Source organism: Notothenia coriiceps, unplaced genomic scaffold (assembly GCF_000735185.1).
Source record: "Notothenia coriiceps isolate Sejong01 unplaced genomic scaffold, NC01 NC01_scaffold00011125, whole genome shotgun sequence".
NCBI lineage: Eukaryota > Metazoa > Chordata > Actinopteri > Perciformes > Nototheniidae > Notothenia > Notothenia coriiceps.
In genome coordinates, this window is record NW_011343826.1 from 52,250 (window position 1) to 69,818 (window position 17,569).

A 17,569-nucleotide genomic window follows, 5' to 3' on the forward strand; every position below is an offset into this window, starting at 1 on the left:
AGATCTCTCCCGCCCCCTGTCGCAGCAAGTGTCTCTGTGCTGCCTATTGTGTAACTAGATTTTTCAAATTAGAGCTACAGCTTCTGTTTAAACAGATGGCCCTGCCTTTTTAAATACATTTAAAAATATGTTATTCCTTTGGAAAATGGAAATTCAAAGTCCTACACCAAGTGCTTTCAGTTCAACAGGAACGGTCAGTGGGTCACTCACTACTTGACTTTGCTGCTTTTAAAGCATTTTGGATATTTTGTGCAGAAATCTAAGACAAACCCAACATTTAGAGAGAAACAAGGTCATTAATGTTGGTCATGTATCAATACAAAAGTTACCGCTCAATGTAATACGCTCAATGTAATATGTCAGTGTTTGTTTATATGAAAACCCAAGCATAGCGTTGCTTGCAGCCTCTCACTTTGTTTTGGGATGGTGTAGACTTTTTCACTCATCTTTCAAACCCCTTGTCCTTTGTAAAAAAAGGTGTACTCTGCTGCTGTCACCAAAAGAGTTTCAACTGTCTTATAAATGAAGACAGACTGCTGCTTTTTTTACCTGGGGGCTTTGCTCTACCTTGGTCATTTTTCATCTCCGAATGTAAACGTCTCTGTAGACTATTTGCCATTGCCAGTTTCTGAAAATCACAGGGCTCTTTTGTTTATTTAGGATTAGACTGTGGGATGCTCTAGCCACATACAGGATGACTTATTACATCTTCACTTCTCTTCTCTGTGTTAGTTTGCTCTGTCTAACAGTTTCTGTGTTGACAAATGCCCACTTTGATTAACTGCAGCTTTTAAAGCTTCCCTGAGATGTTTGCACATTGTCGTTTGGCTGAAAGCTATTTGGCAAAGCTTTGGCCATGTGGTGAAGAATCCTAATACACCATGACTTTTCCTTTGTTGTGGTCGAGTATAATCTTACACCAACCTTGGAGCATTGTTGAAACTATTACAACAAGACAAATGTTATTTTGTTGTTAGTATTATCAGACTGTTAGCTGGGGTTCAAACAAAGATTTATTCAAATTGTTCAAATATTTGAAGCTATTTTTAAATATAGTTTAAGCTTTGGCCACTTGAGATGTATAAAACTAGCAGCAGAAAGTTAATTTAAGGGGCCAAAGAGAAGAGATAGCATTCCACAAATCATGACAAGCCATCAGAGCAGTTTACTGCTCCACCCCTTCTCTGGCAGTGCCAGTCAAACAGTGGTGTATCGAGCAGGACCCGGACAGGAGCGGAAAGGAGAAGACCCACTGGGGAAATCAGACAGGAAGGTGGGGTTGTGAGAGGTTGTGTTCTCCATTAGGGCCTGCCGTTTCTTGCGGTCACGCCTCTGATAGCGGAAGTTAAAGGGTGGTCGCATAGCTATGGGCCCTCCTATCTCTTCAGAGGAGGAGGCAAGAGGGTCAGCCCCTGGTGGTTGCTGTTGCTGGTTTACTAGATCTTCATCAGACTCACTTGAAGAGGAGGAAAGGGGGATAGAGGGGTTGGCAATAGGAGGGTCATAGGGCACAGGGTTCAAAGGGCACAGGGAGAATGGGTGTGGGGTCAAAGGGTTCTGGTTGAAGAGCAGGGGGCAGTGTGGGGTCAGAGGGAATAGGCAGTTGATCATATGTTGGATCTTCGATCAGAGGAGGGAAGGTCGGGATCTCAGGGTCTTGGGGGATGTCGTGACCTTGAGGCTGCACTGGTCTAAGGATATCGACATTCTGCAAACAAGAAGACATGATCAAGACCAAATTGATATTTGACAAACTCACTCTCACTGGCTGCAAAAAGACTCCCAGTCACGCAATATTGCATTACAAACCACAGCTCTAGAAAGGAGTGAGAAGACGGCGTAATTATAGCTCAGAACCATACAATTTTGAATCTCATGCGTAAGTTAAACACACACAAGAAAAATGTATATTAGAAGACACAACACAAGATATGACGGAATAATTATATGGCCAGTGGCATTTGTTCAGAAAGAGTTGAATTATCATTTTAAAGGTTGCTTTAGTAACATCTGAAACAAAATAGAGAATAAAACATTCATCCAATCTCATTGAGGCAGCGGCTTATTACAACCCAACTGCAGCCCCACAGTGTGAAGTGATTGGCATTTCATGTAACATTTTTGCTGAATTTTCGTAAACAATATGTTGTTATTTTTTTTAGGTCTACATGTATTTTTCAGCTGTGATTAATAATCCTTACTTCTGCTTTTTCTCCTATTTATTGCATTTAATAATCGGTAAATTTTGGTAGTCTTTAAGCCAGGTTTTACATGTAGGTCGACATGTTGACTTATGTCTAATTTGTGTTAGATATCTTCTGTTCAGATATCTGTTAGAAAAGATGAATGCTCTAACAAACTGTAGAAATATGTTGGCATCAGTATTTAGAATAATGGAGTTTGAATGATTATATAATGTGTTTTAGATCTTAACAGTAACTTTTACTTTGGTCTCAATAACTCTTTGGGTTAATCATTCAGGGATATGATGAGTGACACATTTTTGACGATAATTAACCTACAAACCGAAGGATAATCCTTGTACTGTATAGGTGAAACCCTTGTTTCTGATTGGGATTATACAATTCCTGTACCTTTATTTTAAACATCTCACAGGACACCTGAACATCAGGGTGGACGCCCATGTCTCTGTGCACAGATCCTGCGCAGAAACCTGCAGTCTGAGAGAAGAGATGAGACATTTCATCAATTTCATTATGATACTAGGTCACAGCAAGACCAAAAGCAACAGGATAGAGCAGGGGTTGTAAAATAATAAATAAATAAAAGAAGTTGAAGACTTGTCAGGCTTCTTATATAAAATAATCAATTACTGCAGCCTTTTAGTGGTGTCAGTTTTATAACTAGAAAAACGGATCAATCATTTCTTCAAGTATACTTCCAGGAGCTGCATAAGTGATAGTCAACAGGCTGATTGATGTTTATTATTATTATTATTATTATTAAGTTTTCCGAACACCATTAATTTGTGTCATAACAGTGTCAGGTTGTCAGGCATAGGGATCCATTTCTTTTAATTAATGGAGCCTCTTCAGACAATGTTGTCCAATCAGATTTCTCCCAATCAACATTGCACTTATGCAACCGCAGCTTTTGTGTGATTTATTTCAGTGTTAAACCAATTTCAAATTTGACTTGTCTCATAAAGTGTGTTTGTTTTCCCTCTGTGTTGAGTACCTCTGTGTCAGACTCCACTGTTAGTCGCTGGCAGGTGCCTCTTTCTGTCACTCCCTCTGGACACTCTTGGACAATGTACTCCACAAAGCTGGCTTTCACTGGCACAACCTGAATACAAAAGTTATATGGTCAGAAAAGGGCACATTTCACAAATAAACACACATATAAAGGCAGATACAGAAAGGAATATGATTGATGTCAAGAAATTGTCATCATTTATGTTTTAGAGCACCAAAACATTTACCCAAGGGAAGTTATTGAGCAATTTTCTGACCCTAACGCCCCAAGTAAACTAGTACGTTTAATATTTTCTTCCCAAACAAAAGGCCGCCCAGACAGTAAAGTCTAAAGTGCCTCAAGTCATTCGCTGCAACCTCAGCCTGTATCATTACGTTATTTGTGGAGCAATAAAGGCACACAGAAGCTCAAAGGTGCACTTTTCCATCTGCTCATGTACACCCAGAGATTTACCTCATGTTACATTTCGCAATAAACGTAATATTCAACACATTGTTGTGTAATGAAATCAGCTTTGTGTGTCCAGTCAGAGTTAATAACTGTAGATGCAGGCGTACCTGTGCTGAAGCTCGGGTGATCTTCTTCACTCCCAGCCCGGCTCCCACTCTGGACTGTCTCTTATAGGAGTCCAGAGTGGCCCGGGCAGCGTCCACAGCCTGTGGGCTATCTGCAGGCAGCAGGAGGGGGCAGGTGGGACAGGTCTGCTGGAGCTTCTCTGGGGCATCTACAGGAACCAGAAAGGGATCATATAAAAATATTGAATAGTTATATCTGCTCTGAAATTACTAACAAGGTATTATCAGTAGAATATAATAGGCAGACATGCATAGGTATTAAATAAAAGCAATGGTTATCAGTATTCAGTAAAAGCTGGCTCTATTAAATAAATTGTCTTTTTAAACAGTCTCTCGTTAATAATTTCATAAAGCCCTTAAAAGTACACCCACACAGGTGTTTAAAATGATTTTAGTTGGAATTAAGGAAATAATTGCTTGCAGCATTAAGATTTCTTATACAAATTCAAATGAATTAAAGCGCTACAGATGGGAAGGTGTTCCAGGCCTTTAGGCGATATACAAATAAATATTGAATCTCCGATTGACACTAGGGTGAAACTAATCAACATTTCCATGGACAACTATTTGATTTGTCATAGTGGGAAATGCACAGGTGTGGCTAATTATATTAATTAAGGCTCAGTTCCGTCTAATTGTGGCAGTATGCCATTATTAATGTTATTAGTTTCACCTGTTTATCACAATTTCTATTCAAAGAGAAATATCTTCTCTGATGAGCTGTCAAACAGAGCTATATTATTTGCACAAATAATACATGTGGAGAAATTCAAATTATTTGCAATTTCTTTATAATGCTAAACAATAGTTTTAACATACCTGGGACCAGAGTGCAGTCGTAGCTGTACAGATAGGAGTATCCCTCTGGTGTGTGCAGAATGGTGGTATTGCAGTTTCCAGAGATTTGCTGTGAGGAATACAATGAAAATAGAATATAACATGTAAAATAGACCCTGATTAATGCCACTTACACAGATATTTCTTCTTAAATGTAATGTTTGTGGGAAAATAGTTGGGTTTTAAGGTTTAGCTTAGAATTAGGTTCAGAATTTAGTCCAGCTGAAGTGTTAAAATTAAGGATTAGGGGCTGCAGAAAATCCCCTGAGGCAAATTAGTAAATTGTTATGTAGAATATACGGGTTGAAATGAGCTTGAATCCAAATCTAAACCACACATTCAAAAGAAAGGTAATGAATGTGTTCACAATCAAGATACTGCTCTATTTACAGAGAGTGTGTGTGTGTGTGTGTGTGTGTGTGTGTGTGTGTGTGTGTGTGTGTGTGTGTGTGTGTGTCGTACTGTTTCCATGAATGGTCGGACGTCACAGCGTTTCCATGGTTTTGGGCTGCCTATGTGACACTTGGTCTCCAGGACATCCAGGTCCAGGTAATAGACATTGCCTGCTGGGCCCTGACAGGCACAATGCAAACACAGGTAATAAGAGAGGATGTACAAACACTGCTGTGTGCTCAGACTTTCCAATCTTGCTGTTATATGGCCCAGACTTTCTGACTAAGTGCTTTACAGGATCAAACAGAGAAAACATTGAGAAGAAAATACAAAACACACAAAATAATTAAAAGAAAGAAAACCATGTTTTTCTATTGTTTAATAAATCTGTCGAGTGCCTCCATGTGTTCATATTTTAAAGGAACCATTTATGAGGCACTGTGTGGGATTCCTGATAACACTTTGGACGATTTTAGTGGTAGTATTAAAAACAAATTACAACAATTTGAGCACTCGTAATGGCAGCCTTTTCAGGTCATGAAGTTGAAGTGAGCTTCTTGAAACCTGATTTATCCCACAGTCTGGTTACAATAGCCCTCAGCAGCTGACAGCATGAAGTTCATAAAGCCTGTCGTATTAAGTCTGTCCCAAAGCTCCTGGACTGAAAAGACCTGGACTTCTATTAACTGTTCCTTGAGTGCTAGTCTTCTTTCATGAGGCATGAAGAAGTTGGATTCTGATTTCATAATATACAATTCTGTACATCAAATTCAGTGTAACATTTGAGTAAGATGCACTGATGGCATGCATCCACAGCGAACAACACATATTTATTTTTGTTTTTAGTCTTTCGCGGTGGTGCACTAATTTAATTGCAACTATTTTTCAAGTGTTTGTCAGTGGTTCNTATGCTTTAGGAGGGCAGGTGTGTGTGGACAGTGTGTAAGGTGTGTGTGTGGTACAGTGTGTGTTGTGTTGGTACAGGTGCGGGTAGATGCGGCGGACCCCAGACGGGTCTCAGTTGGTTTGGTGTCCTATGCTTACTTTTAATACTTGTACAACTTTTGGCCCGTAATTTCAATTCCCCATTTCAGCGACCAGAGAGAGAGGAGAGGGGGGGGGGATATATCCAGTCTCTGATTGTGTTACGTTATTATGAGAGTGCTCTCATACTTGTTGGATTCTGAAATTGTATATATTTATATAAATATATGTGTGTGTGTATATATATGTCCGCATCTGTAGCCTGTTATCGTCTCATTATACCGCACTGTCAATGAATTAAAAGTAAATATATATAAGTGGTCATGAACACATCTGTCCATCAGAGTGCTGCTGTGCCTCCTGTCATCATTAATGGACGTCTCTTTAAAATGACCGCTCAGAGGAGAGGAGTTCTCATTTCTCTAACCGCCTGCTGCTTCCACTCCTCTCTCCTCGGTTCCCCTCCTCAGTCCTCCGCTCGCATCTCCTGTGGGCGGCACCAAGTCTCGAGGAGAGGAGTCGAGGATAGGAGTCGAGGAGGGGAAATTTGAGTATTGAGAAACCTCTCCTGTGTTTGTGTGAGTGTGTGTTGTTACCTTGGTGATGAGGACCTCCAGTCCTTCCTTCTTGGGGCAGATATCTTTAGCGGCATCGATCACCGTCCCTGTGGGCCCGCAGCAGTCCAGCTGCACACACACACACCATTTATTAGTCATTTATTCCTACAGCAGCACACACCCCTACTTTATATTTAAAGATGTGAGAAATCATTTATTTTCAGATCAACTGTTGTGTTGCTATTTTTACTTCAATAAAGTGTTTGGCTTCTTCTTCCACCACAAAACAAATAAACAAAGAAATGAACATGTATAAAACAAATTAATAAATATTGCTGCATGGCTTCTTTGTGCCAAAATATAGTGACTCCTAAATCTGCCTACCTATTGATACCATCAACCTATTCTGTAGAAATATAATTTCATACCATTAAATTACAGTACACCTAAGGTCCTGATAAAAAAGATTCGCAAGAACTTTCCAGAATAAAAAACATCCTTCTACATGATAGCAAAACTCTACAGCTCAAAAACGTAAGCCATTCTCGGGTGTAAATGTACGTGCGAGTACTCACTCCGAAGTGAATGAGACGCAGCGTCTCCTTCAGTGCTTCCTGTTTCGTGTCCTTGTAGTTGCTGTAGGTCTGCTTATAAAACTCTGTAACATCCTCTACCACCTTCAGACAGAGACAAAAGACAAAGAAACAGCAGAGTTCAATGACAACTCCACAGGCAAACAATGAAGTCTAAGAAAGGGTGTGTGCTGCTTGTTTACCCTGTCCTTGTTGGAGAGACCCCAGATCCCAGCAGCCACCTCCACAGCGAAGATGAGGAGCAGGAAGAAGAAGAACTACAAAATGAAAATAAGAGTTCAGTTTCTCAGCATTTTTGTGGACGCATAGGTGAAAGACATTCATACCATACCATACATTCAGCAGACACGTGAGTTTGACTGAACATTATGTTCAGTTTAACCAATTAAAATGTTCCACTGCTGATCAGAGAATAACTCACCAATCCCAGCATGCACGGTGACTCCTTCATGGCTCCGCAGCATCCCAGGAAGCCCACCACCATCATCAGAGCCCCCGCCGCAATCAGGATGTACACACCTGCACAACAAGATGCACAATATAAACCCTGCAGGGTACTTTTCCATAAACATTTCCACTTTTCTTTAAATAAACACTCTTATTGAGTGATGATATGGGCATGCTGATGAGATAATGAGTACAGCATATGTAACCTTGTTAGTGATCCAACACATACAGTACATACATACACATACTCTGACATCAAGGTACATCCAGAGAGCCGTTCCTGAGTTTTCTACTGAAGTCAGACAGACATTCAGGTTATGGAAGACCCCTTTCACGAGGATACCCATGTTTTTCTTCACACTTGCACATTGAAACCCCACCTGACTTTCTGTTGAAGTCATTTGCCAGGAATTCTCCAATTTGTAAAAAAAACAGGTTCTTGTTTTCTCTTCAAAAATGGTGGCATGCTGCTCTGATTTATCAAACGTACTATCTGTCAACCGTCACTTGACCTGAATGAGATTAGAGATTATGATGTCTAATCTAAAATCAGTTACACATTAACGCAAGAGATTTACTCAACTACTCTCATGCTACTTTCTATTTCTACTACCTATATATTTCAGAGGGAATTATTGGTACTATGATTTGTCGATAGTTTTTTTGCATCAAGTATTTTTACTTTAAGTACATTTTTCCGATTATACTTTTATAAATCTATACTACAATTTTAACATTTGTAATGCTTGAATTGACTTTCTTATAGAGTATTTACACTGTGGTATCAGTACTTCCACTTATCTAAATGGATGTTACTCTGCTAAACCCAGGCAGATACACAAGAGTCCATACTTTGTGTTTCTTTACTGCCCTGCCTCGGCATGTGTTTATGAATCATGTTCAGCCTTACATTTAATCAAACAAGTCATAAATGACTGTGGAAACATTGCCGAAGTCAAATTCCAAACATAAATTCTAAAAAGTGATTTTAATGCACATTTTTAAGACCCATTATCTTTAATGTGGCTTTCATAATGATGAATCATCAAAAAGACGTAGGAAAACAATAAGCAGCGTGCTGATGTCATGGGTTTACCACCACACAAATATGTGTCCTCCTAAGCTATCATTAAGATGTTTGTCATTTCTAAAAGAATCCTCTGTCGCCTCTCTGCCCACTTGACTTATCAGTTTGATGGAAACACAGAGAGAAGAAGGAGGAGGGCGAGAGTCTTTTTTTCTGAGTTCTTCAGAGAACAACAGTGGAGACACAAAGACGTGGCTGTGAGTGTGTGAAGAATGAAGCTATGTGAGGACGGGCGGACCCTGGCCTCAGCTGCACTCTGCTCGCTCTGCAGCGGGGGGGGTTTCTACAGTCAGCAAAGGTGCATCCTTCTGATACACACACCCACAAACAAAACCCCTTCCCGTTTACCCCGTAGTAGTGTAGGCTTTTTTTAGGACAAGGACAACTCACGATTGTATCTATAAAACATTGAAGGTACATTTTGTAGTGCCGAATTGCCCAAAAGGAAAGCCAGCTAGTTGTGAGTGGCATTGGTCCTTTATTGTTATTATTAAGCGCAGAGGATGTGTTGAAGTGGTCCAGATGAATAATATTATACCTACATACAGTGAGGTGCTAATCAGTTTGTAAAAAGCCTGAATATCTTTATTTGAATATCATGTACATGTAGGGTGGCCTGAGTTGATAGGAATATAGGATAGGCATATAAACGCATTATGCTTCTGCCTTTTTTGGGGTAAATACTTGCCTTTCACTCATTACTTTGTTTACACTAATCGTGTTGTGTGTGAAGACGGAATACAAATATAAAAGTGAGGGCTGCCACCATATCTAACCAAACCAGTGACAATGTACTTAGACCAAATTGTGTCTTCATGCACCCAGTCTCAAATGGTCCTAACATCGTGTGTCTCTCAACACTGGTTCATGTGTGGTAAAGTGAAGCTCGAGGGTCAAGCTTTCTCACTGTGATTGAGGAAATACTTTGATTTGATGCTCTGGCAATACAGCTGCAATGTTGTTCTACTAACTGAAAGATTATTATTGTAACCTGGGTGCAATTCTAAAGAAGGTCGTGTAATGTAAAGGCCTTACCGGTGAAGAAGACTGTAGGTGAGTTGTCTCCTGAAAACAGTCCCTCTGTCCTGGTGTCAAAACGCAGCCAGAGGCCCACAGCCAGCACCCCCGTACCTGCCAGCTGCATTCAAAAGAGAAAGAAACCTGTATTCAAATCTATATTCAGATCTTTCAACATCAAGTCAATGAGTGCGTTTCCTGCTGCATGAAGAACATCTTTAGATACAAAATCTGCTGTTAAACAATTCATACACTATTTAGCTATGCAGGAATAATAAAGACTATGGTTTACACTGGAGAAGGAGGGGATAAAAACTTACAAAGAAAGAAAGTCAAGAACACTTCACATTCATTCACATTTCCCTCCTTAACACACCCAGAAGAACCTGATCAACAAGCAGAACATTTGACCCTTAACCACAGTTACTAGACATATGTGGCTGAAGGCTTTATTATTAGAGGTTTTACTACATTTGCCACAGCCACCACATGCATAAAATGTGGATTAAACATTTTATTATATGATTTCCCATACATCAATCCAGAGCATTGGAATAATTAGTAAAAGACAGTGAAAAAAAATGTTATTGTTTGTGCGTCTCCCATAGTGTTCCCACAGTAATGGGGGATGACTCCTTAGCAACCACTAAACACAAGTTCAGCTCTTTGTTGACACCCAAATAACTTTTCCATCACATCCTCAGCGTACGGCTGACGTCCTGTTGTTGTGCAACTGGAGAGGGGACTGAGACAGAGTAGCCCGTGCTAACTTGTAGCATTGTGTCCCAACATGTCTGCCTTCCTGCTGCAGACTGATGACCAATTCATCATCACATGTGACTCCACGTCAGTGTGGGTAACAATTAGGGATACTGTGACATTGCTTATTTTTAACAGCTTACTTTTGATATTAGCTGCTCACTTCTTNTATATATATATACTTCCTGTAGCACTTTCCCTTGGCTGATCCAACACTGCAAATTCACCCTTTGTGTGACTAGTAAGGGATTATCTCAGTTTATAAAAGCGGTTATCTTATACAAACTACTGAATATTTGTTTCTAACTTGTTTTTTACTGCCTGTTAAGTGAATAATTCAAATCAGACACCACATAATGAACCAGACAGACAATGGGGTATTAGGGTCATTGTAGGTGTACAAATATTATTTAGTTATTTTATTAAATAAGGGGCCATTTGTAAATGTATTACTTTAATCCAAGATAATATCCATGTTTTTCTAGTACATTTGCATCTTGAACAGTAGGGAATGTATTAACTATGACCACAACTGCACTCCCAAATAAAGCCTCATTTATTGTAATACTCTAAGTATTTTTTGGCCAGTAAAGGCAAGCACTAAGTGAGGGTATACAAAATCAGTATCTGAAGAGACTCCCGAGACACTTTGTCATAAAACATGAAATCACAGAGCTTTTCAGGCTACACGTTCTGCTTGGTTGTCAGAAATATTTCTCAAGTGAATTGTATCCTTGTGTAAACCCAGCAGCAGTTAATGTACAGCACCATACTGAACCATCTTGTCACTATAATCATAATTGTAAATATTTAACAAAGAAATCCTCTGGCACTTCCAAGCTTAATGTGAGGTCCAGAGACCTTTGACCACCAAAGTCTAAATCAGTTCATTCTTGAGTAAAAGTTATGCCAAATGTGAAGAAATGTCCTTAAAGCGTTCATAAGATGTTCAGGAGTATGGGACTGACAACACAAAAACTGAAAAACAGATATGTAAACAGGAAATGTCCTGAATGATAAATGGATATTGGTGTTAAAGTGCAGTAAACCCTCTCAAGAGAGTTGTGTTTGTTTAGTCGAGGAACTAAGGAGCTGTCCTAAATATCCTGGAAGAATCAGCAGTTTCCCCTTGAGGTTAACATTATTAACACTCATTAAACACAAAAGGCACTCCGCAGCAACATTAGCCGCACAGGCAGCTTACAAGAGAGAAATTAATGATTGATAGCTTTCATAAGCCTCAAGAAATGTATCATAAAGCCAATACAGCCATAACACAGGTTCAACACTAAAGCAAAACTAGTTTCTTGTGAAGAAAAAAAAAAGAATCCCCCAGGACTTGTGGGAAATGTAGTTTTTTTTTCAGGACCAAGGAGCCCAATTTGTTTACAGTAAGAATTCCTTACCAACAGCCCAGTCATTACATGTTAGAATAAATAACCCCCTCTAATCTGATGTTTATGCCTCTCTGTGAATCAGACCTTCAGTTGTCATCTCATTTGTCCACGCAACTGCCGACTAGAAATGTCAAAACAGTCATTAAGCAAGGACTACAAGTCACTGTGTTATTCTAACACTGCAAACAGGTCATTAGAGTAATTATATAGAAAGCCATGTGGATATTTAGACAGAATTCTAACAAAACAAACGTTTCTGTTATGCATCCTCTGGGTGCATCAAGCAAGAACTTCCTCTGCGGAAGTCAAAACCCTCATTTTTGTTTTTAAGATCAGGACGAAATGGAATGTTAAACACATGAAAACAATAAGAGTCCAGTTATTCCTGATTAGCTGACTTGTATTTCAAATGGAAACTTGAAGGAATTTAGAAGTGGTGGAAAAAGCTTTGCTGCAATATCAAATTTCTTATTATAATTAAACCTCTATTAAAATAACATCTTAGTCATTTCATAAACAAACAAAGACTGGCTGCACCTGTATCTAGATATAATTAGACATTACTTAAAATAATAATGAAGAGGAAGCATGAGTAAAGCAGCTTCTGCATGAATGTTTCTTACTTTTAACTATTTTTAAGTCCTCCTATGAAACTGTATTAACAAAAAAAACTGGCTTGCTTGTACTCTGATCTGCTAAGCCATTAAAATGTAAGATTTGATATTTTCAAATATCTTTTCTGTGTTCAAAACCTAAAAGATAACAAGAGAAAAACATCTAAAATGACATTTTAAAAGCTTGCATGAGTGAATATTAGTAATAATATCCCAAAAATTTGATCATTTTGATAACTGCCTCATTCACCCTATTTTTTTGTAATTTTTCTTAAATAAAAATGTGTGTTAATACCAATGAATCCAATGTATACATTTCTGAAAGTGTTTGCTATAAAATCTGATCTACTTGTCCAAACACGGCTGATTACTCATTCGATAAGGAGGAGAATGTGTGTATCTCCATTGGCATCACCACATGCATTGTAATGTCATGACTGGCATTGTTTAGTCAGAGAACGCCTCAAATTTTCCAGTGACAACTTCCTGAGGCAACAATGAGGCTCAGAAGAGCAGGTGAATGCGTTTACCCAAACTAGTAGGATACTCTTCAAGCTAAAGTAAAATAGTTATATTCCTTAAGATTCTATTAATGAATTCACCTGCATTTTTTAAACATCAAAAAGGTTTTTAAGCTTGGAAGACCAGTAAGGCGAAAAAGACATTTCCTTTAGTTTTGAGTTTGATTAAAGTTGCCTAACATGCCTTTTTATCTAAATGTATCCTCAAAAAACTATTTCAACAATGCGGGACTAATAGAGCATTTCTGATTTATGAACTAGCAAACTCACACAAAAGCAGAAACAAACATCTGTCACCTGAAGCTCAAGCATTTAAAACGAATTTTCACTTCTCTTTTTTTTTTGAAATTCCCTGAAATCAGTTTAAGAAGCTACCAAATGCCTAAAAAAAACCGCTTAATCTGATCATGAGTCTCATGTTTCAACCACAGCCACCATTGTGTGAGTGATACATACCCAGAAGAGAAAGTTGAACACAAACACCAAGTATTTGATACACTGCAGTGCCCCCATGGCTCCGGGTTCAAGATTGAGAAGGTTTTTTGAAGAAGCAAAATCCAAAAGTGAGAGGTTTCTCTGTTCAGGCGGTAAACCGTGTTCTTTGTGGGCGGCAGCGACAGCACAGAGTGTAAAGAAGATTTTTGTTTGAACCACACCCTTGCATGGCTCACCTGGGTGTACTTAACAGGAAGCGAGGGGGCAGGGGAAAGTGGAGGGAGGAGATGAGGGGGAGGGATATCTGTTGCAGTGGATTTCACACAGAGTAAAATGAGAGCAGGTGAATGCAATTCAAAGAGCAGGGTGATTACTCTGCAGCATAAAGTCCAACAATGTTTTATCCAAAGCCACTTTCAAATTCAGAACAGCAAGAATCCTTTCGATACAACAGCTTTAAACCACAAAAGTTGCTTTTTATTATCATTGCTGTTAAGCTTGGGTGCACATGAATCGCGTATGAACAATAAGTAAATCAGACTCGGTATTCTCTTCAGCATGTCTCCGGTAAGTTTATTCACAGACTGACAACAGTCAACGTAGTGACGTCACATTAGGACGTACCTAGTCAATGTAGTGACGTCACATTAGGACGTACCTTCATACAAGAACAGAATAACAGTGCGACTGCTACCGTAGTACACAGACTAAGGGCGTCATCAAATAATAATACTTAACACCCCCACTCGCTCTTAGCTTACTGGGTTACCTGAGAACAAAACAAAATAAGGCTTCTTTTTCTTTTACCTTAACTATGTTAACTCTTTGCCCTTCTAGGTGCCAAACATATCCTGAGCAAACCTCTTTAGCTTTATTTTGGTGGCTGGTTTTGTCATCACATCAGCTGTGGGTGAGAATGTCTCATCATAGTTGATTCCTGGTTTCTGACTGTAGCCTTTAGCTACAAATCGCGCCTTGTACTTGTCTGACCCATCAATGTCACTCTTGAGTGCGTAGACCCATCTACCCCCCACTACCCGTTTGCCTGGTGGCAATTGGGTGAGGTTGAAGGTCTCGTTCTCCTCCAGTGATCTCATCTCCTCGTTCATGGCATTTTTCCACTGCCTTGATTTGGGTGACGCTATGGCGTCCTGGAAGGTTTGAGGAATGTCGCATACTGCTCTGTAACAAAAATCCATGCATGTTTGCAGTTTGTCCTCCGTATCGTCAGTCTCAAACTCCTGTAGGTGAGCTGGTCTCCTCCTGGTTCTGGGTGGGTTTTTTCTGTTTGGAGTCGGTGACTTTACCCGGCTGTGTACGTTCAGTCTGTTCAGGTAAAGTCCCAGAAGCACCACTTTGAGTATCTTGACCTGGCACATTTCCCACATCACATTCATCAACAACATTTTCATCGCTGTCTTGACCCTGGGATGTACATCACTATCACCATATTCATTGTATGACTCTGGTGTTTGTGTTTCCTTTTCTTTATCCCCCTTTGTTGTGAATTTTACCAATCCTGTGCTTTTGGACCCTCTCTGTGTCTGGATAATACACCAGGTAAGCTGGGCTATTTTATCATAGCCTATGAAAACACCTTGCTCACACCTAGGGTCGAGCGTTTCCCTTCTCTTGTTTGTAAGCAAAACACACTGACCCAAATTTCTGAAGTTTGATATATTTGGTTCTTTGCCTGTGAACAGCTCGTATGGCGTTTTCTTGTGCGCCTACTGTAACACCTGTTCCCTTACATAAGAGCTGGCTGTCTGTATGGCGTATAGTTCCATAGTTTATTTGGTAACTTGCTTTCTATCAGTAAGCATCTGGCCCATATCATAGAGAGTTCGCCAACCTCTCCTCTGCTGTACCATTTTGGTGGGGGTGAATAGGGTGCAGACGTCTCGTGTCTAATCCTATTTTTGGGTTAACAGTGTGCCTGGAAGTCTCGGCTTGTAAACTCAGTGCGTTATCTGAACGGATACACCTTAACTTCTCCGTAAGGGGGCTATGTCTGCTAAGAACCTTTCTGGGCCCTGCACGTGTATCAACTCTTGGACCTTAGAAAAATATACAAAAAATAGTACCAGAGTAGTCGTCTCTGTAAAAGACTGTGTATATCTGTGCCCTTCTAGGCTTGGGTGTTGCATGGAACCGGCTAAGTCTTGTGGACTAGTTCTAAAGGGCATCTTAAGCCTTTTTGTCTGGCTCCCGCTATTTCTCGTTTGGTGAACTTGCCCTGTGTACACCACTTCCACACAACTGAGCTGGTTTGACTGGACTTCCCTCTTATCTCATGCCTTTCACTACACCTTGTAAATTTTGTACATCTTCGTAATTGCAATGACCCCAAAATTTCCATGGCCAAGTTTCATGTGCGTGACACCCTTCTACCATTGGTCAACATTCCCCCTTCAAACCAGTTGGTAAGTAATACAAATGTACACCTTCATGGATGTCAAACCTTCTGCGCCGTCTTTGTTAACCATGTGACTGCTGTCCGCCTTTTTGAAGGTGATTGTCGCCCCTCCGTTTGTTGCTCTTGCCAGCACGAAAAAGATGTCATGTGGGTAATGAGGCCATGTACAGTGCATCCCGTACGCTGTGCGTCTGTGTTGTCGTCCGGCGTCCGTCTAATAGACCATAGATTCACCGCCGTATCCTCTTCTCTGTGCTGTTACATTGCACTTTTGCTTGGTCCGTCACCTGAACTCCACCTGAATGGACTCAGGGCTCGCAGTGAATGTCGTCGAAGCGTCCAACTGACCGATGTCGTTCACGATGTGGAATGTCGCTCCTCGTCATCATGTGTTCGTTCATTAACGTGACCGATGGTTCTCGCGCTTTGTGCACTTGGCCTGCAGCTGGTGCCGCGATGCTAGACTACGCGATTGGCCGCGGTGGCCACCTCAGCGGCCACACACATGAGTCCGAACGAGGAGGACTCTTTCATCCATCTCCACGGGAGTGTCGTGCCTGGTGGCTTTTCCCCGCGGTCCTCTGTATTGTTGTTTGGCTATCGCGCCGGGCAGAGGAGAACTGCTGCGGATCCCACCTTGTCAGAGCCATCTTTCAACGGTTTCACGACCCTTGCTTCCTCTTCCTGCACGAGTCTCTTTCTGCGCCTACGTTCCCTTTATAATGTGCACTTTCGTCCGACCATCGCTTCTCGTGCCGGTATTTAGCCTTATGTATGTTGCTGATACAGAGTGAGCCCGCTTGGGTCTCGATCATGCTTGCGTGTCAATACACCCGTACTCGCATGTAATTGCAGTACCGCACCGCACACCCGCCGTATATATCCGAGGAAGAGCGGCTCTGTGATATCCGTGTCCGTGTCCTCATTAACCGTCCACACAGACCATGGTCGCTAGCTCGATTTCAGAACGGACAGTCTACAGCCACCTGGCGGCGAGCGCCGCGGCATCACTGCGCTAACTGGGTGGCTCATGCTGCTCATACGCCACAGGTTTCTCTCGCGCCTAGACACTCCGCCCGTTCGCTGGCTCTTCCCCTCTTTCGCTCGCCCTACTGAGGGAATCCTGTAGTTTTTTCTCCGTCCGTAAGGTTCACATGTGTTTAAACATCATGTCGCGAGCTTATTTATCTCTGTGATCTGATCGAGCTGCGTGTGTGTTCGCATGTGGAGCCGCCTCCACCGTGAGGACGTGTCCATCAGACGCCTCCCCCTCCCCCCGAGAGAGAGAGAGAGGAGAGAGTGCATCAGCGCCGCTTCCCCTAATCTGGTGCTTCCCGTCTCGTCAGACGAATGTTCTGTGAAGCGTAACGTTGGGTTCGCCTTGCGTATCTCGCGAATCTACAAACAGCGTATGCGCTGGCACCCCCTCTCACCCAGAAGACACCCGAAGGCGTCTCGAGAGACTAACTGGTGCACAAGGCGGCAGGCGGGGCATGCTGACGGAGAACTAGTAAAGTCCACCGCGCGTATGCGGTGCGCGCGACGCACACGCGCCAGGTCACACACCACAGTACGGTGGGCCTGTCGACGCGACTCTCTGGGACACCGTGCCAGAGTGAGGCTGCTAATGCCACGTGTATACGCAGGAGTGGCGCTATCACCAGTGGGGCCGACCGTACCACTCGCGAGCATCCGGTTGTCCGGCCATGGTAGCTATCGTG

The 17,569-nt window shown here is 41.4% G+C and overlaps 2 protein-coding genes across 2 annotated transcripts; both read right to left on the reverse strand.

Moving 5' to 3' along the window:
• Nucleotides 1-1,051: 1,051 nt before the first annotated feature.
• LOC104946470 (alpha-2-HS-glycoprotein) lies at nucleotides 1,052-5,743 on the reverse strand. The gene is given in 8 exon segments (XM_074112253.1): nucleotides 1,052-1,506; nucleotides 1,508-1,708; nucleotides 2,595-2,681; nucleotides 3,199-3,306; nucleotides 3,774-3,940; nucleotides 4,611-4,698; nucleotides 5,091-5,201; nucleotides 5,600-5,743. Coding segments are annotated over 8 exon segments (1,215 nt in total). The 3' UTR covers nucleotides 1,052-1,197.
• An 840-nt stretch (nucleotides 5,744-6,583) lies between these two features.
• Nucleotides 6,584-13,662, reverse strand: LOC104946472 (CD9 antigen-like; the record flags this gene model as incomplete). The annotated part of the gene is made up of 6 exons (XM_010772307.1): nucleotides 13,454-13,662; nucleotides 9,725-9,827; nucleotides 7,577-7,674; nucleotides 7,338-7,412; nucleotides 7,138-7,239; nucleotides 6,584-6,691 (listed from the first exon to the last, which is right to left on the reverse strand). Coding segments are annotated over exons 1-6 (543 nt in total), but the record flags the coding sequence as incomplete, so codon positions are not given.
• Nucleotides 13,663-17,569: the final 3,907 nt, after the last annotated feature.